The 22745-nt window shown below is 40.2% G+C and overlaps 2 protein-coding genes across 3 annotated transcripts in view; one reads left to right on the top strand and one right to left on the bottom strand.

Moving 5' to 3' along the window:
* The window catches only part of Pdgfd (platelet derived growth factor D), a 221001-nt gene that overhangs the window by 119453 nt on the left and 78803 nt on the right, over positions 1-22745 (bottom strand). The gene's annotated exons all lie outside the window — the stretch shown is intronic.
* Positions 6574-7791, top strand: Ddi1 (DNA damage inducible 1 homolog 1). Its single transcript, XM_055615396.1, has one exon. The coding sequence runs from the start codon at positions 6574-6576 to the stop codon at positions 7789-7791; it is 1218 nt and encodes a 405-aa protein (XP_055471371.1).

The following is a 22745-nucleotide window of genomic DNA, read 5'->3' as shown; positions in this document are numbered from 1 at the left end:
AAAGAAAGAAAGAAAGAAAGAAAGAAAGAAAGAAAGAAAGAAAGAAAAAACAACAACCAGTGTCCTTATCTCCTTTCTTTTCAGTATCATAAACCGAGTCCTGGTTTGAAAGCCAGGGCAAACACTCTGCTTACTTCCAGTGCACCAAAGAGATACTGTGAGCAAAAGCATGGGGTACCTTCCTCATACTCAGTACACAAGAACACATCAGTAATTAAGTACATGATAGTGGGGAAGCCAAACGGAATATTTTTGGGTAGAATGAAAATAATGATGTAAAAGGCGGTGGAAGAAGCTCTATGCCCCGTCCCTCAGAACAGACACAGCCCCCTGAGGCACGAATGCTCTCCCACCACTCTAACAATCAGAAATTCCATAGGCCTGCTGTCATGCCAGTTCTCTGAAAAGACTGTCCTGTCCAGGCAGCTAAATTCAATTTCCTGGGGAAAGGAGAAAAGAGGTGACCTGATTTATCTTTTCTCTGCCATCTTAAAAAAAAAATGAAGCTTTTATTTATCAGGCTTTGTTTTTCATTTTTGTGGTTGGAGTACAAGGAAATTCTCCAGACAGGTGGGCTTCAGCCATGCTAATCACCACGGCAGTTTGTTAACTCAGGTGCTATTGAGAAGGGGAAGGACACATAAAAACGCCCTGTGAATTCTTTCCTCTGTGAGACAGTTCCAGAACACCCCTTTTATGCATGAAATTTGTAAAATTTCCAAATGTCTGCATCTGGGATGACAATATACATTGCACATATTTTAATATACATAACTGTTCTACAAAGCTTGGCGTGTCACCACAAACGAAAGGGCTTGCCACAGAGTAACTTTTGATGTGTTCTGACCAGTTGCTGATTAGGCAGACTGCATCCTATTACTCTGTTAGGTTTCCGAGGTGAAGGCCTGGGTGTAACACCCAAACTGGCTACTTTTGAACCCCCCCCACCACACACACACATTATTTAGTATGTCACACAGTTATAATCCTCATCAAAACTTAATTCAGCAATTATATATATTCACATGTATAGTATCCACAAAGACTTTGGAAGAAAAATCCCCAATGAAGCCTCAAACTATTTTCTAATAAAATACCCCTCCTTGCTAGAGAAGGCCAGAAACAAAGATGGATGGGCAGTACAAAGCCTGAAAGAGTACAGAGTCTGAGGGAATGATGCTCTTTGGATAAACTGAGACAATGAACCATTCAGAATTTGATTCAGGGTGTTCATGAAGCGACAACTCTAACAATTACATGGAAGCAGAGGCTTTCCTTGTGTTCAGATCTCTGTCTGTGGTGAACACCAGTATGGCAATGATGGGCTGCTTTTGAGAAAGTGAGATTATCCTTCCTATATGCCAGTTCCACTGTCCTAATGCATTGATGTGGTTATAGAGTCAAGGACAGGAAAAACATAGAACAATTTACATGAAGCAAAACAAAGGTCAAGAAAATCCTGTGCTACATCTAGGCCTGTGGTCAGAACCCAAGTGGGTGCAATTTAAGTGAAGATATGGATGAATCCTTCCTACAGTCTCACTTCAGTGGTTCTGCACAGTTCCACTCAATCTCCCGACGACGCCCTGCACCCCAGTCCACTGCCTCAATACATTCACTCTTAAGTAACCACCACATCTTATTTATATAGCTATCATATACATATATGATATATGTTTACTTCATAACACAGCTCAGCAGGCATGGTTTTTATCTCGGTTAATAGGCAACTTGTTTGGAGGAAGACACAGACTCCCTCTTCTGCCTGCCCTCATATCCCCATGTCACTTCATGGTCATGGAAAGTGGTTATTAAATAGTCACCACAAGAAATTAATGACATGTTTCTATGACCATCTCTAAGTAGTGGAAAACAAATGCTTTTATATTTGAAACATCCATCACTCATTCTGTGTACACACTTCTGGACCCTTTATAGGACTAAGTCAAGAGACTTTCAATTAATGGTATTGCCTTTCACTTATTTGAGAAGAATTGAGTGGGGAGCATGTAAAACAAATCCCAGAATCATAAATAATTAGAATAGCCAACAAATAGAAATCCTTCAGAACTTAGCATGATTCTGTGGGAGATGTACACTGGGTAGGTGAAAGGTTTTACTAACATTTTTGTCAAGTAGATTGCTCTCCTCTGTGTAGGTCTGTGTTCATTTTGTTATTTATTCCTATTTTCTGACACTTTTCATGAACAAGAATTTTTCAGAATTCAAGGTTGAGCAAGGCAAAGAGTCTGATATAGATTTAATGGTGGAAATAACTAAAAAATGTTTTTAATGTAACAAGGCTAAAATTCCCAAAAGTAAAAGCACAATAAAGATGCAATGGGTGATCTTACCTTCAGACCTCATTGTTCTCTCACTGACACCCTCTCTAAGCCTGTGCATTACTGTAAAGCAAATGGAGGAACAGGGGAAAAATCAGTTCTTAATCCACAAGTGCTTCTTTTCTGAGTTGCATTGAAACTCTCACGTAATGATTTAACTTCTTATTCAGTCTAGACTGCGCTTTAAAGTAATGCAAGGCACTTTTTGTTTCTCTCTCTCTCTCTCATGTGTGTGTGAGAGAGAAATCCATGTGCGTATGCCATAGCTGTGAATGTGTATGAGCAAGTTTCAGTATCAGTCCTTGTCTTCCGCCTTCTTTATGGTAGGTGTTCATGCTCTTTGTCTCTGAGTATTTGTCAGTGTAGTTAGCCACAAGCTGAAGTGATTCTCTTATTTGGGAGAGCCTGGTTCGGGAGGGCTGGTATTATAGACAACTGCCACCAGACCCAGCTTTACATTGGCCCCAAAGATCTGAATTCAGGTCCCTAAGTCTGCACAGCAAATGTTCTTCACTTTCTTTTATAGTACTAGGGAAGAAACTAGAGTACTAGGGCCTCCCAGAGCTAGGCAACTGTTTTGCTACTAATGAACATTTTGAGGCCTCAGGCAGATTTTTAAAGGTAAGGATTCTAAACAAGGTAAGCAAATATAACTAAGGAACAGGCATATGTGAAGCATAAAATTTAATCAGAGGTTCTATTTTTTCACAAAAATAAACTCTATAGTTATTTTCCTTTGTAAAGCAACATACAATATCTTAAGCATCAGCTGACTGTGGGACCATCAGTTACCTGTGTTTTTGTTTTTATTGTTGCATTAAGTTATCTGTTCTCAAAAGGTGAGTCCAGATCCCTTTGAACGACACTTTCACAAGGATCACAAATCAGACATCCGGCATATCAGATATTCACAGTACGATTCATAAGGTAGCAAATTTTACAGTTATGAAGTAGCAACAAGAATAATTTTATGGTTGGGGTCATTGGAACATGAGGATGTGTATTAAATGGTCGCAGCATTAGCAAGGCTGAGAACCACTGCAAATTAATGAAGCTATTACCATGAGTTTATTCTAGGAAAAGCAAAACAACCAACCAAACATTTTCTCCTTAGGTATTATGAAGTCGGTGTTCTCTCTTCCATTTTCTGAGTATTTAGGCTATACAATGAGAATTGATTTTTCTGGGTGATAGCCCCAAGACTCTGTAGGAGTCTCACTTATCAAAGAAAGATTCAATTATGTTCTTACGCTACACTTGCAAAGAAATAAAATTCAGGGAACATTTAAACTGTTCCTGGAGAAAAAGCTGCAATAACCTCAAGTGACCTTTATGAGCATGCCTGGTTCGTTCACAGTTAGCTCACAAACCCAATCAGTCCACAGTCTGCGTACAGTGGGGTTCACAGAACATTTGATGTTTGGCAGTGTTTATAATCTCCAGAAGCACTGATTATCATGTAATCAGATGATGTTTTTAATTAAAAATTTGAGTTAAGAAAATTATACATATGGTACTTAAAATACCAATACCGCCGAGTTAGTTCAGTGAATTAAGCAATATACAAAACAAGAATACCAAGCAGCCTGGGGAGAAAGGGTTTATGTTTGGCGATTACAGCTGTTTTGTGAAAAAGGTTGAAGAGCAGGGTGGGTGGTAGAACCAGATAATTTTCTTCAAGCCTGCCTTGCTGTGACTAGGGGGCAATAAGAATTAATTGGCCAGACATTGAGGCTCTTGGCTTCCTTATGGGTCAAAGGTAAAACAGTAAAGCCTACTTCAATGCAAACATGCCACAAAAACTAAATAATTACACCAAGGTAAGAAAACAGCTCACATAAAACAGATTTCTCTTTGGTATCTAGGCAATATTAACACTTACATAGATACCTTTGTTTCTTTTCATGTGAACCTTCAACTTCACCAAAACCAAAAGAAAAGGAAAGGAAAGGAAAAAAAAACAAAAAAACAAAAAACAAAACAAAACAAAACAAAAAAACAAAAACAGTAACACAAAATACCCTTTATCCCACAAAAATAATTTCAGCTGCTACTAAAAAATAAAAACAAAAGAGCAAATAATCCTAGTAGTATTTCCATAATTTAGTAGAGTTTAATAGACCGTGAAGAAATCAAATGACCTGAGGAAGTGGCTCTGTGGGTAATGCATTCCAAACACTCCTGGATGAGGCCAGGAGTTCAGATCCTCATCCCCCTAAAAAAGGACAAGCAGGCTTGGTTGTCAGTCTGGGATCCCTGCTCCCAGACGTGAAGCCAAGGAATTCCAGGGCAAGTAGACCAGCTGAGTCTGCAAGCTTAGCTCCCAGTGATAGATCATGCGTCAGTATTATGAGACGAGTCACCAAGCAAGAGTCCCAGCTGCAAGCTGTGGCCAGTGTGTTCCTGTGCACTCATGCATATATGAACACACATGCACACACATACACACACAATGACAGAAAAATGGCTGGTCCAAACATTTGTTCAAATCTCGGTAAGTAATTAAAATTGCTCTAAATAATACTTTTTTTTTTTTTTTTACCGGAAAATTCTGTTATGTTTTTCTCCTAAATTTTTGTGTATCTGTCCATATTAAAAAGATCTGTAAATGAGAACAACCTCCATTTTCTCCTGACTTGTTTTTCCAGCCTCTGGTACCTACACAGTCAACCCCTCATCTTGCTAAGCCTATTTCTTTCAGGAAGATTTTCCTACCCAAAAGATCTCACCATTTTCCATGTTTGTTCTCCTGATAGTGATTTCCTTCAAGCTGTTTAGAATTCTACCATGGTTCCTTCTCCATATCCATCCTCTGCAATTTGTATGTATGTATGTATGTATGTATCCTCTTTTAGGCCGTGAGTTTCTATAAGAACACAGCATGTATTTCACAGTCTTATGACTGTACCGCAAGAACTCAGCTAATGTTTCCTATTGTGCAATCAGTCACCATTCGTAATATAAGAAAACAGGGTATGCCTACATTAAAATAGTTAGAGCAAAACTGATACATAGTCTTTCATCTGAGGCAAACACAAGAGAAACAGGAATAAAAGAACATTCTTTAGGCGGATGCAATAGCCTCAGTATGGTAGGGCACAGCTAAAATTCGTAAATATGGATGAGGTCCAAGTAAAGTACTGTGACTACTTTTGGATTCATAATTAGACACCTGTGATGGAGGAAACAAGGGACCTGTGACCCCTTGATAGCACAGAACACTTTGTGATGCCTAGGGAAAATGAGGAAAGAGTTCTATCCAAAAGCCCTTGTCTTTAGCTTCTCTACTTTGAGGTAGATGCATGTTTGGGTGGTGGGGTAACTGTGCTCCAGGGTCAGAAAAAGACATAGTTAGCTTCTGGGTTGCTATGTACTTTACTCATCTGCTCAAGGCAATGGCCTATTTTTACCCACTCTCTCACTTTAGAGACTGCTTTCCATGTAAACTTTGTCTTTAATGTAACCCATATCAAATGGCATCCATCTAACCAAGAGTACCTACCTCTCCTCATTTCATAGTCCCTCTCAGCTTTCTGAGTAGCTACCTCATATCCTTCATATACTGCAAAAAGCCCTTCTATATGTCCATTAAATTAACTTATCAGCAATCACAATGTCTTGAATCTTTTTTATTCCTTTCCATTTTCTTTTTACCCCAAATTCCCGTTCTTACTCCTTTCTCCTCTGCCTCTCATTTTGTCTAAAATGACTAACCTCTTCTCACACAGAAAAATTTACTCACCCACCTGAATGGCAGGTACCTATGTCCTACTAAGAATGCAGCAAGGCCCTTGAAATATCAAAGTCACACCTTTACTTTTCAGAGATATGGAAAAATATGTGGAGTACAGATATACAATGAACAGATTGAATATTAACATGTTTAAGAACATTGAGGTGTTCTACATAGCCAGTACTAAGTAGGTTTTGAAGGGCCAGCCTTGGAACCCACTGGCTTTGAGTACTATTTCTATGGAAACAGAAATTCTAAGTTCCAAACAGCACATACACACATGGGCTTGTTGCCTTAAGGCTCCATGGGGCCATTAGCTGGCTCAGGGGCTGGGAGGCAGCCCCTCTTCTGGCCACTGGCTTTGCCTTTCTGAGACTTGAATGAGTTTCACACCAAGCTGTGAAAGGCAGGCCAAACACTGACCAGAAGGAACCAAGACCAGTCACTCTGTGAACCACCAGATGTTTTCTGCCAGCTAGGCCTTTATAAGCTTAAACCATGCAGATCACTGTGTATTGTGTGCGTAGGGACCTCACAGAGGTAACCTTTTCCCTCCAGGTCAGCCCTGACTTTGAGCTCTGCAACTTCAGAGTCCTCTGTGAGCTTGAGGCAGGCGTGCCTGCTGAAGAGATCCAGATCATCTACATGGAGCAGCTCCTTACAGATGACCACTGTTCTCTGGGAACCTATGGCCTCAAAGATGGTGATATGGTTGTACTGCTTCAGAAGGATAACATGGGACCTCGGGCTCAAGGAAGGACCCCAAGCCATCCTCGAGCAGACCACACCGGGCCGGCCATGCCTGGCACATCAAGTTCCCGACACCCGCCTCAGCATCAACACTATCACCACCCCCAGCAACGTAGACCATCAACACAAACCCATGGATTGGCTTCTGGAGAAAACATAGCTTATGCTCAGGATATCAATAGCCCTGCCTTGATTCGCAGCATGCTGCTTTCCAATCCCCATGACCTGTCCCTATTGAAGGAACGGAATCCTGCTTTGGCTGAAGCCCTGCTTAGTGGAAACCTTGAGACATTTTCTCAGGTCCTGATGGAGCAGCAGAGGGAAAGGGCCTTGAGAGAGCAAGAGATGTTTCGTCTTTATTCTGCTGACCCATTCGATCAGGAAGCTCAGGCTAAAATAGAGGAAGAAATCCGACAGCAGAATATTGAAGAAAATATGAACATAGCTATGGAAGAGGCCCCAGAGAGTTTTGGACAAGTGGCTATGCTCTATATTAACTGCAAAGTGAATGGGCATCCTTTAAAGGCTTTTGTTGATTCAGGTGCTCAGATGACTATCATGAGCCAAGCTTGTGCTGTGAGATGTAATATCATGAGGCTGATGGACCAACGGTGGTCTGGGGTTGCTAAGGGAGTAGGCACACAGAGGATCATGGGCCGCGTTCATTTGGCTCAGATTCAGATTGAAGGTGATTTCTTACAGTGCTCTTTCTCTATACTTGAAGAGCAGCCCATGGATATCCTTCTAGGGCTTGATATGCTCAGGAGGCATCAGTGTTCCATTGACCTAAAGAAAAATGTACTGGTGATTGGCACTACTGGCACGCAAACACCCTTCCTTCCTGAAGGAGAGTTGCCTTTGTGTGCTAGGCTGGTGAATGGAACTGTGCAAGAAGAATCTCCAGACAAGGAAGTAGCAGGCAATATCAAACACCCAGTCAAGGGTCCAGGACGGAAAAAGCATTGAAGCAGGCCATGTATAAGCCATGCCACGAGGGAGCAAGCCTTAGGTCCCAGAAAATTATAAGACATGAACTCACTGACAATGTCACCAAATAAAAACATCTTAGCAACCAAGCATGGCCTTGTGACTGAGTTCACAGATGGGAGTTGACGATGTAAGTCATCAATGATTCATCAGAATATGTGTGTGGGTCCATTCCTTCACTCCTAGAGCGCTGACTCTCATCCGCAGGAAGGTCTGGAGCTTCAGGTTGTCTCCAAACCACCTAGCATAAGGAAAATTAGTCTCCCTTATCAGATTACAGGGTGTGTCAAGCCAAGGGCTACTTATTTTGCACCAGTCACTAGGAAAAACAAAAAAAACAAAAAACGCTCTTTAGGACTAAAAAAGATGTGTAAACAAAACCATTTTACATTAATAGCAATGGTTTTCTATTACGTCACCAACCCTATGTGTGTGTGTTTTGGGGAGCATATGTAGGGGGTGGTGTGGGGGGAGGTGTGGGGGGGGTGGGTGTGTGCCTCGAGAAGGCTGGATGTATTTTTTTTAATTACTTTCCACTTCAATTTTTGAGACAAGTTCTCTCAGAGTGAAAGGACCAGGCCTGACCCCTTCCTTCAAAAATCATCAGTCCCAGGAACTAGGCCATAGGTCAGCAATTCCAGGAGTAATAAAATAAAATAAAATTCCCCTAGTGGAGGAATAGTCTAAGGATAATGCAAGAATGGGAAGGTATCTTATCTAAGGGTGGAGCGTCTGTGCTGGGCAGCCCACTGACCTAATGTTCCTGAGGTCTGTAGATAGCTCGCTCAATGTTAGTTATGTTAGTTAGCCAATCCCAGCTAAGCTGGGAATTCTGTGTTCTTGCTCAAACCCCAAATAAAAACCCTGCCATGTAGTTGCTTGGGGCTCTCCTTTCTGATCCACTGCGTTGGTGACTGAGCTTAAGCCTGAATAAAGCTCTTTGCTCTTGCATACATGGTGGTCTCCTGGTGGTCTTTGGGGATGGTAAGATCTGGGCACAACAACAGAACCTGGAACCTTCCCAGTGTTGCTATAGTATAATCATCTATTAAATTAATCTATGTAAGCTATGGTTTTCACTTGAGTGCCAGAGTTGAAACCTAGGTCCTAATGTTCATGCAACAGGCGTTTTCCTAAGTAAGCCATATCGTTAGTCCCTCCTGGTTAAGTCTCCACACACCTTTTTGAGACAGAGCCTCATGACCCTCAACCTGGCTGCAGCCTTGAGATATGGCTAAAGATGACCTGTATTTCTGATTCTCCTGCTTCCACCTACTGAGTGCTGGTAGTACAAACGTGCCGTTATGCCAAGTTTTGGCTGTGCTGGCGAGCAGATGTAGGCCTTTGCTCATGCCAGACAAGCATTCTACCAACTGAGTTATAGCCTAGAACAAGTGATTTTCATTCCCATAGATATGTCTGTTTTCGCTAGGAGTGATATGACGCCTGCTCCAGATTCTTCTCTCTTCTTGAGCTGACTGCTACTTCTAAACGCCTGCTTTTAACATGCTTGCCAGTTTTATGTTGCCTTACAATTCCTCCATCCCCAGATTCCCCTAGGGCCACACTTAGAATGTTTACCTCCAGACCTAAATTTTGACACATTTCAATGAAAAGGTTTTATATCCCAAGCATATTCTTCTCCTTGTCCTTAAAGAAAATACAGTTGTAAGACAAAAACTGAGTTAGACATTTTAATCTTAATTCTGGAAGCTCTCGGTTTGTTTTGTGGTGGGCCTGGAAGGTGAGCTTAAACCATTGTCTAGGACTCTGACATCTCATTCAAGATTTCAGGACACACCTGCTAGAATGTGTTTTACTTTTGAGGCAGAGGGAGAAATTGTCTTATTGTTTCCTAAATTCTTTGCAGGATCGGAGTGTCTGCCTTTATCTACAGAGTAACACAGAACCAACACTTGACTATCAGGCTGGCTGGCCAGATTACGTCAGGTGTATCTTTGTGCACTGTCCGTTTGAAATGGGGAAGGACTACTTGGGCAGGTGCCGATCCAAGGGCTGTGGTGAAAAGGAGAGCTTGGATTCTGAAGTGGAAAAAAACCTGAGAGTTTGTACAGAAGTCCTGTCTTCCCAGAGAAGACAGGCTCTCTTGGGTTCATTATAATGTGTCTGCTGCACCAATAAAGCTCTTGGCTTATTTATTAGTCTATTCATTGCCATGTGTTCTCTGTTTAGTAAGTGGTAAAGAAAGGGATGGTAATGAGTTTGGTTTGGAAACCCGATGTGGAAGGGGTAAAGCTGTCCCTGTCCTGCCCTCCCTGGGGTAGGGAGAGAGCAAGCATGGTGGTGTCACAGTTATGCTACCCTTTAACCAGTGATGCTTGATGCAACTGAGAGGCATTTTGCTGAGTGTCTATTTTTCTTACTCCTTTGATTTGTACGTAATTTTGGAGCTTACTTAATGAAGTGCCAAACCTTTAAGGGGAAAAAAAGAAGATTTCAGTTAGTCCACCTTGGAAATATCTGCTTAGGCCTTTCAGCCCTTGAGTCATCTGAGAAAGCTTACTGCCAGTGTGACCAATGCTTGGAAATAGAAGAGTGTTGCTTTGGTTCTAGCCTAACCCATCTGAGAATAATACTTTGGCTTCCAGAGGCCATCGGGTGCAGTGTAAATAATTTATGGGCAATGCGTTATTAAGACTATTATTAGAGGGTTGTAGAGACAGCTCTGTGGTAAGAGCACTCTTTCCTCTTCCAGATGACCCATGTCAGTTCCCACAACCTATGTAGGATGGTTCAAAACCAACTGTAAATATAGCTCCAAGGGATCCAATACCATCTTCTATAGTCTGCGAATATCCACTCACATACACATATATTCACACAGACACACATATACATACACCATAGTTTTTAAACTAGAAACATTGATGTTATATCAATCCAGTATAAGTCAAGAAGCACCTGCCCTGAGCATACCTCACTGTCACTTAATCTCCTTTAGGGCTCCAGTCATCACCCTTGAATTGCTTTAAGGGTTAGGGCTGCTTTATAGCTGCCAGGGCCACAATGTGATCTTGCTCTCCAAAGAGAGCTAAGTGATCTGAAGAGTTCCTAAAAGTTATAAGAAAAAATGATCCTCTAACAATTGCATTTTACTGTTGTTCTTTGGCTTGATTCTTGGTGACACTCCTATATAATCTCCTAGACACAAGCATACCTCCAGAGTTTCCATGCCCATTTTTCTAACATTACCTACATTTGTGTCTGGTTTCACACTCAGAAGAACTGAAAACAGATCCACGGGCAGATGTCTTTTTTTTATCTTTGTTCCTAATAAACACACAAGAGAAATTACAATTATAAATAGAAGAGAGCCAGGACCAGCTGAGAGGATGACATAAACTTCATTTTGTCTCCATTTTTAGGACCAGGCCTGACTTTAAAAGAAAATTATCAGTTCCAAGAACTAGGCCAGAGGTCACCAATTCCAGGAACAAGACATAAAATCCCCTACCAAAGGAACAGCCTGGAGATAACCGCAAAAATTGGAAAATGTCTTGTCTCAGGATGGGGCTTATGTGTTGGGCAGCCTTATCTCCTCCTATAGTTAAACATTCATGACACAGGAATGCAGCCCACAGACCACCTGGATGCAAGCCATTCAGAAATCTATACTTGTGACTTCTCTGGCACTCACCAATGAGGTTTTAGATTACCTAACTCTTACTACCATTCCCCGGTTTTCTATAAAAAGGCCTGCGAGCCTTTGGCTTGAACCCTGCATGCAGATTTTCTTGAAATAAAACATTCCTGCCAATTGCATATGTGAGTGGTGGTCCCTGTGAAGTGATTTTGAACTTAACACCAGCGAGATAGCTCAGTGTTAAAGGTGCTTGCCACCAAGTCTAACTTCATGATGCCCTTGGGAGTCACATGGTAGACAGAGACAACTCATGCCTGCAGTTTGTCCTCTGAATTCCTCATATGAGTTGTGGTATTAACGATCCCTACCAGGAGATATTTTTAAATGTAAAAACATAAATAATAAAGATAAAAGTTATAAGCAGTAAACCTATGAAAAGCATGGAGTCTATTGGTGATAACAATATGCAATATCCTTCTCATGTCTTTTCCAGACTTAATCAGAAGGTCATTTGTGACAAGCATACTACATTTAAAATGTCACATGGGATCAATTCCAATATCAAATGACTTATCTAGTCTGTAAAAGTCATTCTAAACATTCACAGAATCTTTAAGGAAAATGGCGGCTTACATTCCAAGTGGATTACACCTACTCTGTCTTCTCAAGATGCATCCTTCTGGGGCAGTTAATTTATTCTAGGACAACTCTCACGTGTAGTTCTTTCCTGTGATGATCCAAAATTTTTGCTGTACAATGTTCAATAAATTGATCTCCATGTTTCTTCTGTCAAGAACAGATTTAAGCTTTCTGGCATGAGGCAATCTTTATTATATATGAAACCAGTGTTTCTCTAAATAATATTCTTTACCAGCTTTCAACAGATTCTTAATGTGCTCCTCAGAGGGCAAGTTGGCACTCTTCAAAATATCTTCATGCCTCTTTGGATATGTTCTAACTTTTAAAAATACAATTTGAGTGAATGGGTAAATTAAAACAGTTTTGTTGAATTGATAGAATGATCTAAGAGAGAAGTCCATAAAGAAAACTAAATAATTGGTAATTTTCTTTATTTTTTTTTAATGTTGCCTTAGAAATCCAAAAGTATTTGAAAACTTGGTCCTGTAAAATCTTTATGTAACCTTTCATAACATATGAAAGTGGCCCAATTAATTACACATGAATACACACACTTATGGAAAACACAAGATCCTTTGCTTGTTTTCTTAGATTGGGCAGTACAGGGAGCATTTTGCATAATATTTAACCAATAATCTTCAGGCTAAAACATCAAAGTAACTAGCAGAAATCATACTTTGTGAACAGCAAATTTCAAACTCAAAATTATTCAAAGCATTCATATATACAAAGACAGTCATTTAAAAATATTTTATGTTCACAGCAAGTTACACTTTCAAGTTTACATTGTAACTGTTTCATGTACTCATGTATGTGTCTACGTATGGAGCATCAAGACAGCCAGGACTATATACAGAGACCCTGTCCCCAAAACAAACAAACAAATAAACCATCACCACCACCAACAAAACAAAATAAAACAAAACAAACAGGAATTACTGAGTAAATGATTAGTGAGCTGGAACTAACTCCCGATGTGTCAGAAACCACCACAATTCTACCAAAAGCAAAGCAAACAGAACTTCAGTGATTAAAATGCACTCAATAATCATTTAGTGAAAGTTCATGAAATTGCATTATTCAAGATTTTTCAATAGAGACATGAATAAGGTACAAGCCCACACTTTAGGCACACACACACACACACACACACACACACACACACACACACACACATATGTATGATTGTCAATTTATTATCTGTGAGTAAACCAGAATAAACCAGACTTCCCTTGTTCCTTGCTGTTAGAAGTCACAATCAGAACAGAGGATGAAATAATTCAAGCCTATTAGAAATAACAAACTATTTAAAGGCCCATCAAGGCATTTGTTTTCCCTTATGCCCACTAAAATGGTCATTTTTACAAAAACAAAAATCACTACTGAGACTACAGTAAACTCCACTGTGGTTAAAGTATGATTAAACTGTAAGGCTGACGAGGGCAACCAGCACACAATACTAGCCTTGCTCTTTAAATATCCTCTCATAGAATGTCTCTAGCTTCTAGGGTGCTATGACCCCAAAGAAAAAGATAAATGGATGTCTCCATGTGTGGACTCATCACCACAGGAGCTAAATGTTGTCTTTTTTTTTTTTTTAAGAGAACACATTTATTTTAAGAAAATCACTAGCTGATACCAATAATCTATAAGGGACCCCTGAGCTGGGGCTTACACTGGGAAACTGTTGCTGACGATATCAATCAGTGCCAATATCCCTATTTACTTCCTCTCTGGTACTCTACCTTGGTCTCTCTCTCATTGGGGTTAAAGGTGTGTATGATATGTGCATGTGAGGGATATGCTAGTCCGTGCTAACACAGGGAGACTGGAGAAAGACATCATGAGGGGTTAGGACATTCACAGCAGAGAGCTTTTATTCATTAAGGTGTGGGGAGTTTGAACCTAGATCCTCACGCTTGCACAGCAAACATTGCGCACGAGGCATCTCCTCCCCAGGGGGACAACTGCATGGCCTACTAAGAAAAGGAAGCAAAGTTACAGGTAGAGAAATGAAGAAGAAAGAGAGCCACACAAAACAAAATCAATACAAGCTCTCTCAGACACCTGGGTTGATTTTTTTTTTTTTTTAACAGATTCATGGTTTAAATACTGTGAGTGGGAACTTGCTAACATTCCAAACATTCTTCACTGAAAAATTATCTTAGCACAACAATACTTTCAGTGTCCATAGTATGGTCCAAATCAAACTCGCCTTGAACGCCAGCTTTTTTTTTTTTTTTTTTTTTTTTTTTATTTCCTGTTTTTCCTCTCCGTATTTTTTTTTTTTTTTTTTTTTTTTTTTTAATGCCTGGGTCTACCTGTCAGAATTTCTGCAGTTCTAACGATTTGTCCAGCATGAGAATGGTGCTTACGATCTTGTTGTGCACTCCTTTCCTTCTTCTTACTGAGGTGGACACTCATAGGTAGGTCCACTCACACTTAGTGTGGGGTGGTGTACTCACACTGACCAATGCCTTTTCCCTCTCTTTTTCATCTTCATTTCCTTCCTCACTCCCTTGCTGTTTTCTCTCTAGCTTTCTGCTTTTAGAAGACTTGTAATTCAAGTTGTATTATTTTTTTAACATTACTTTTACTTTGTGTGTATGTGCAGGTACTCAAAGAAGCTAGAAGGGGCCATCAGACCCTTTGAACCTGAAGTTACAGGCATTTGTGAGTATCCTGACGTCAGTGATAGGATCTGAATCTCTGATAGAGAAGCAGTCATTGGTAACCACTCAGCCATCTCTCCTGCCCATAGTTTCTAATCCGTAAGCCTAAGTACAGCATCATAAACATTTTCAAGATGATGTTCTTCTGTATTGAAGTCCATGGAGGTGATGTGGCTATATGCTTTTCTATTGTTAACAGATATGTTGCTATTGAATTTAAATAAAAAGTTAGCAGCTACCAGCATAAATATACTCCACAGCTGTAATCAATGATCCATCAGTTTCTTGCCCTATGACTTCATCACCAGCATAAAGTTCAGCTGTGCCAGATCTTTATAACAAGAACTCCTTAACAGAGAGAATAATTAAAACTGTACCAATTCACATGTTTTTCTCTTCAAGCTCCTCTTATATCTAGGGATACAATAACTTTTTTAAATCCAAAAATATCAATGTTTCACATTTATAGTTGTGATTTTTTTCTTTGTTTTATGCCAAGAGAAGAAACAAGAAAATGCAAGATACTGCCCCAGTGTATACAAAACCTAATAGCCCAAATAAATAATAATAATACAGAAAAAATTAAAAATCAGTAAAAAAAAATGCAAAGTGACATACTAAAAAGAGAGAGAGAGAGAGTCCAATGCTGGTTCATGAACATGGAATCAAATGAAACAGAACCCCACTTCACATTCAGTCACTTGGCACAGCATGGCAGGATCTGCCCCACAGAACTGTCATGATCATCTGCTGTACGACAGGCATAGCCTTCGGTGCTGAATGTCCTCAATCAGGACTGATTTTCAGTGCTGATGTGGTGCTGTGAACTTTAACCAGATGCACTGGAAAATCTACCAGTTTGGTAGAACTTGTTTCTATAGGCAACCGTGTGACTGAATCACTCATAGGCAGGATTATCTTAACTGGAGTCAATATGTTCTGAGTTAACAACGTTGCTGATATTTGCAAAGATAATTAAATTCAAGTAATCCATTATGTACATCCTTCAAGAATTTTTATTCTAGTGGAGTTTTGAAGCACTTCTTTTAAGGTTGCTAAAATAGGTGTTTATAGTGGCAAATTAAGTTTTCCTGATGTTTTGTTTTAAAAGCTGATATTCTTTCAACCTGATTAACTCCTCTGACCTAGGCAATGAAGAATAGTTAGAAGTTGCACTAAAAGTAGAAGTTAAATTCATGCCTCTTGTCATGCTGTACCTCTCCACACAGAAAGATTCTGTAAGAGGTCTGAGTGGGCAAGGTTCTGTGCCCACTAAGGTCAAAATTAAAATATCCTAATCGCTTTGGATAAGAAATAATATGATTGAAATAAATCTGTGAAATATTACTAGCATGGAGAAAGTTAATCATTTAAAAGTTTTATGAAAACATGGCTATTTAAAATAAAAATAATTTAATGGAAGTTCTCTGAAGTGCTTTCAATCAAATTCATGTAAAACTGGATATAGTTATACAACTAACACATAGAATGAATAGAAGGGGACATGAGAAAATGGGGCCATGAGACCCTAAAGACAGATACAGCATTTAAATGACTCAATCTTGGATCAACCTAGAGAAACATCAATCAAATTACATCATTTTTTCCTAGACTGATACAGATAGAGTGAATTGGTCTCAAACACTGCAGATTTGGGTTTTGAAGGGAATACTTTTTTTTTAAAAAAGAGCAGAAATTTCTGCAATTGCATAAATTGTTAAGTTGCCATGAGGATTTGGAGGGTTTAGATGAAAAGAACAGGTAGGAATGAACATAGCAGGAGATAAAGAGACACATGGGGTATGAACAGAGAGATAATCCTGACAAAAGCTGGCATGCAGAACTGCAGACTGGGTGGGTGACTGGGAGGACAGTGAAAAAGCAGGCAGCCCTGGTTCTATGGTCTGCAGAGTGCTGGTTCTGGTTGGCAAGGGGAACTCGTGACCAGACTAGCATGTTGCCATGGAAGCAGAGGAAAAGCAGGACAGCTCATGACATTCAGTGTGCTAGGCAATATGGAGAAAGTGCAATGGCAGAGTCAGACTTTCCCTTGCAATCAGGAGCACAGAAAGAAAGCCCAGTTTCACAACGCTGAAGGGCGATGCAGAAATACATAGATGGCATCAACAGAACACCATAAACTTACCCAAAATATATTTGTTACCTACTGTGTAAGTCACTGTTGAATAACTTTGTTTCTGGTGTAGCCTATCTAGGATTTAACATTAGATGACATGAAATCATTTTTACAAAAATTTGAGGGCGTTAGTGGTATGGGCTCCTATCAGAAATAATCACATAAAGTTCAAGCAACAGATGGGTAGCTGGGGTGAAACAAAGATGACATGGTCTCTGTTCACACACTGCCAACTGTCATCACTTTGGCTTCAGAACAGAAATTGACAGGAAATGATCCCATTGCTATTCCATAGCCATAGAGGTTTATGTCCCCATATGGCTGGTGCTGTCAAAGTCTCACCACGCCACAACTCCCATGGCCCTCCCATGTCTTTATGAGGACAAGAAATAAAAACATGGCTTGCTTTTTCATTTTTATTTTAGTGAGTATCCGATTTATATTTTACAAAAATCACCAATATTTCCCCCTACCATCTACCTGGTTTCACTGATTCACTTTAAATTATTTTTTTAAAAAATCCACAATAAAGAACAGTGATAATATCCTTAATAATTTTTCTCCCATGGAAATTTTCAGGCATATTTCAGGCATGATGCAGGATAACCAGAGCATACTGGCAAGTTTAAACTTCTACTGCAGTGTAGCCTTTGATAGTTTTCTAAAATTCTGAAGATTTGCCTACCAACAAAAGGGATAAATTGATGTCTGAGACAAGTTCTGAGAATAGACAGAGGATCAGTGTCCTTCGGTGGCAACACTGTGGAGTGGGCCAATGTGATAGATCAGATTATCTGTAGCACATTCTTTTAATGTTGGCAGAATGATTATGGTGCATATCTAAGGAAGATCTGCTGTGGCTCCAATAGTCAGGGAGAGGTCACCATGGTTGCTTGTCTGTCAAAATGCAAATAAACCCAGAATGCACAAGGACCGTTTCTTGGCTGCATATCTAAAATCTCACTGAGGACTACCTGTGAGGATTCCTCTTACGGGAACATTCTCTGCAGATCTGGTTATACCTCACTAGTTTTCTCAGATGCTCTGAAGGTCTCTACCCTCGGCTGACTGTGCTTAGTTTGAGGATAACTTACTGACACAAACCAGTTCTAAGTAGGTAGAAGGTAAAATTCAATTCCAAATACAAAACATTAAGAATGTTTACATTTCCCAAGAATACTCAGAAGATTCTAGAAGCAAAAAAGATAAAGCTAGGTATTAAAACCACAATGCTAAGCCTGCCTTTCATTCACCTTTTCAGCTGTCTTCCGTGAGTGACAAAGCCAGTGCTCTGAACTCATTGCTGTGTGGTCTCCTGCCTGCATCCTGTGGCCACTTGCGGGAAGGGCTGAGCACAAGCTGAGCTAACTGAAAGGTTATCAAAAGCATGTTGATAGAGGAGATGCAGATACTTTACGTCACAGGTAATCTAATCCACCTCTCATGACAAGCAGGTTAAATCTTATAACCCCCAGAAGGGTTTGCAGGCTATGTATACAGCACAGGGGTAACTCAAAATATTAACTTCTTCCATCACTCACTTGATGACCTCACATCTAGATACCGAGGGCAACGTCGCACATACTATAAAATGATAGGGCTCATGAAAGCTAATGCAGTCTTCTCTTTTTTTTTTTTTTATAACCATGTATTGCTGTTCATAATAAACTTTTTATATTTTTTACAATATGTTTATTTTATATCCTGATTGTAGCCCCCTCCCTCATCTCCCCCCTGTCCCATCCTCCCTTCTTTTCCCTCCCATCCCCTTCCCCTAGTCCACTGAAAGGGGGAGCTCTCCCCTGCCATCTGACCCTAGCTTATCAAGTCTCATCAGGACTTGCCAGGCCACAGAGGAAGAGGAACCAGGCAATCTTCTCTTGAATTGAAAACTTCCAATAAGGATAAAAAAAAAATCAGTTAGTAGAAATATCTGTCATTTATTCAGCACTTATCAGGTAAAGCATATATTCAAACATGGTACCTTTTTCAACTCAATCTGTAGCAATCTAAGTAATAAGTAACATCCTTATTTTAAAGATTGTGGTACTGAAGAACAGAACAATGAAGTGGCTTGTCCATGGTAACAGGTAATAGAACTGAGTGGCCATATTCAAGAATCAGGTACACAGTGCCTGTTGATCCTTCTATTATGTTACCTCTTAGTGACAGTACTAAAATTCAAAAGAGCACAGAACCAGGTAAAGCACTAGATAAAAGTAAAGACTACAATGGAATAGAAGACAGTGGGGGAAAGGATACTATTTTAGACAAGGAATCAGGGATCAGCTTCCCAGGGGAGAGATCTGAGGAAAAAATAGGTGATATGAAGAAGGCATTCAGAAAAAGTAGGGCCAGCAGCATTACAGTATGAAGAAACTCAGGAGCTGGAGCAAACAGGAAGTGTCAAGGGAGACAAGAGGGTGGGCAGAAGGAGTAATTTAGAGGGGTCTGGATGGATTATTTAAGGTTTACAGTTATAAAAATTTAAGGTTACTCTATTTTTTTTAACTGGATGCTTTGTAAAAAATAAAATGAGAAATCTGTGAATTGGACCTTCAGATGTCATCCTCTGAGTTGTGCAGAGGATGAAATAGAGCTATGGAAGAATAAATGATGAGGTAAAAGGACTAAGGCACCACATGAGGATATTTCAAAAAGAAGGGTACAGACACTGTGTACATTCACCATGTCAGATTCAGATAGAAGGCCGGGGTGGGTGGGGCTGAGCACAGATGGGGAAGGGAAGCTGCTGTTAACTCCAAGAGTGGTATGCAGGGATGATGGTGGTCGGAGAAGCCCCTGGTGTGAGGAGGCTTGAGAAATTGATGAGATTATGGGATGCAGGAGAGCAGCACCGACTTTGGAGAACAAGTCTGATGGAGGCAGAAATGTTGCAATGGAGGAAGGGAATGAGAACATTTCTTTGGCTATTATGGTTGTCCAGTATGGCTCCAATTTAGGGGCAGGAGGGAACTGAAGGTGAAAAGGAGAATCCAAGAAGTAGGTAGAGTCATTACTTGTGAGAGCAGAACTGGTGTTGTGTGTGATTCTGGGCTGCGGAGGCAGGCTTCAGTGGTATGAAGAGGAGATTGTTCCCTCCCCAAGCTCCTCAGTGAAGGAAGCATAGAGTAGAGGGAAGGGAAGGCTGAATGAGGGAGCATGACGAGAAGGTATGAAATGTCCTTTAGAGCATAAGGCAGGAAACTGAAAGGAAAAGATGATTGGATTTCAGACAATTTCTGGCAAGTCATATGTGATTATGCCTTAAGATACAAAGGAAACCAACTATGGTGATGGAGCATTGGTTCTGACATGGATTTTGTCACTTACTGGACATGTCTTTTTATTCAGTGCAGCAAGCATCTCTATAATTCAGTTTGCTTAAATAAAATGAGATGGCCATTTCACAGACTGACACTGTAAAACACAGACTAAGGTATAAGAAACTTTGAGGAGTCTCGGTGACACTGGAGTTTAGTTTTGTGTATTTCGGCGTTCAATGTTCTCTAGTATTTGGAAGAATCTGAGGGATAAATAATTACGCCTCCTAAATCGCCATCGGTACCCATTACTGTTGAGAAGGACAGAGGCAGATGGTCATGACAGATGTCTCCCAAGTCTACTGACTATCCCGAGGGTCTGTGTTAGAAACCACTTTATGGTGATGATTAAACCTTGGATCTACTTTCAATTCTCTGTCTTCTCTTAGTACATTTTACTCTAAAAATAGGGTGCAATCGAGATAAAATGAACAGAAATTGACTGTGGACCCTGCTATTTATTCAGGTCTTAGAGGTACTAATGAGCATTGAAATTCTCTGTAGATGACAGCCAAGAAAAGAAAGAGCTAGCACAGGGTTATTCTGAAGTGAAAAAAAAAAAATCATGGAAACCATTGTCATTAGTCGTCACAATAATTAAACCTAGGTACTGCCAGCAATCATTCCAGCAGTAGCAGAGAGAGGTTGGGTCTCAGATGTCATCAGTATGGTAGAGAACATCTCAAAACTATAAAACGAGATAAAAAAATAATTTTAACCATGTTGACCATAAGGCTTCCAAGATAAACTGAGGATGAGTTGACAAGGTCGGGGCAATTAGTAAAGGTGATGTATCAAGTTTTATTAAAATGATCAGTAGGGTGCAGCAGGTCTGGCTTTTAGTGACCTTTCTAGTTGGCACCTTCATTAAGGATGTGTAAAATGAAGACCAGCTTGAAAACGTATTTTCAAAGACAGTTCTGTCCTGGGAAGTGCTCCAAGTGAGAGCTTCTAAAATCTCAGTAATCATTTAGGCTGATATGAGTACACAGGTCCTTGGGCAAGTTACCGGCTAGTGAAATAATAGACAGATGGAGAGGATGCCAGGTGAAGATCTTTAGCAATAGAAGGGTGATTTCTGGGGCAAAAAAAAAATAAAAAATAAAAAAATAAAAAACCAAAACCAACCAACAAAACACCCAAAACAAAACAACCCCCCCCCAGTCATTGCAAGTAGTTTTCTAAATATTTCTTTTTAAATATATGCATTTGTGTGTGTGTAGGAAGGAGGAGGTTCCACACATGAAAGCAGGTTTTTCAGGGGACAGAATCAGATTTGGAGGTGAATTTACAGTTGCTTATAAGCTGCTCAACACGAGTACTAGGGCCTGAAGCAGGTCCTATGCAAGATCTTAAACGCAAAGCCATTACTCTGGCACCTCAAATAGTTTTATTCCTGATGTTTACTATTAAAAACACCGGATAGATATTATAGCTACCAATATTTCATATACAGTATGTAAACAAAAGCAGCTTAAATATAAAAACAGTATATTGTTATCTTTAGAATTCTTTTTAAAATATTTCCTCTCTATTTACCATCTTATGATAAATTCACGTACCCTAAACCAATGGTACCCAAGAATAGGTCTTGATCCACCTGACAGAAGATAAAGAGACAAGAAGGGGCATACATTCATACGCATGCCCCCACCTCATATTATGTAATGTTCTGCATAGCCCAGCAAAGAGGTCATCTGGAGGGTCCCTCAATCTTGCATCTTCAAAATTATGAGCCAAATAAGCTAACCTGATTTTCTTTGAAATGAACCCACTTACTCAGTCAGTCTGCGGCATTACTTTACTAGCAATAGGAACGTGCTGTAAATAGATAACACGCCTATGGAAATGTCCAAAATAAGCGTAGCAGGAATAAATTAATTCCGTTCACAACTTGATTGCCAAATCAACTCTTTGGAAAGCTATATCCATTACAGGAAGCATGGAGCAAAGGAGCACACATCCGCAGCAGAGCAGAACGCATAAACACATGCAGAAGCCAGAGAGATCCAGTCAGATGCAATGCTGAGCCGCAAAACGGTACATGTTCACTGTAAAATTTGATGAGTCTATAAAATGGATGGAACAGTTTCCCCCAGCTCCTGAGGCTTTCCCAGCGTCAGGACAGTCTTGATTATGATGCTACTTTGCCACATAATGGATATGAAAGAGATTGCTAATTCAGCAAAATGTGGATCTTTCAAAGGTACAAGTTTCAAAAAGTATAAAAAAGGCAAAATAGGAGGTATTTTATTTTAAAAGATAAACTTGCTGATGGTTCACAGCACGGAGGATTTCAACCCGATGCTGTGTCCCCGAGGGCCTCAATGACAGATTGCTGGGAAGCGGTGTGTGCACGCGACGCAAGCTTGGTTTTTCTGGGAAAATGAGAGCTGAGTGGACACACGGTGTCCTGGTGTCCTTCCTTGTTCCGCTGCTGCTGTTCTCAGCTACACTGTGCCACTGACCTTTACTGGCGACCATGGAATCATTTCCGCATCCTCTCTGTTGCTTCTCGGTGAGGGAACAATCTGATTTTCACCAAACTGACAACAAAC

The sequence above is a fragment of the Psammomys obesus genome, unplaced genomic scaffold, assembly GCF_907164565.1.
Source record: "Psammomys obesus unplaced genomic scaffold, mPsaObe1.curated_primary_1811, whole genome shotgun sequence".
Classification (NCBI taxonomy): Eukaryota; Metazoa; Chordata; class Mammalia; order Rodentia; family Muridae; genus Psammomys; species Psammomys obesus.
The sequence above is the reverse complement of the archived record's forward strand: the minus strand, read 5'-3'. Positions and strand labels throughout refer to the sequence as shown.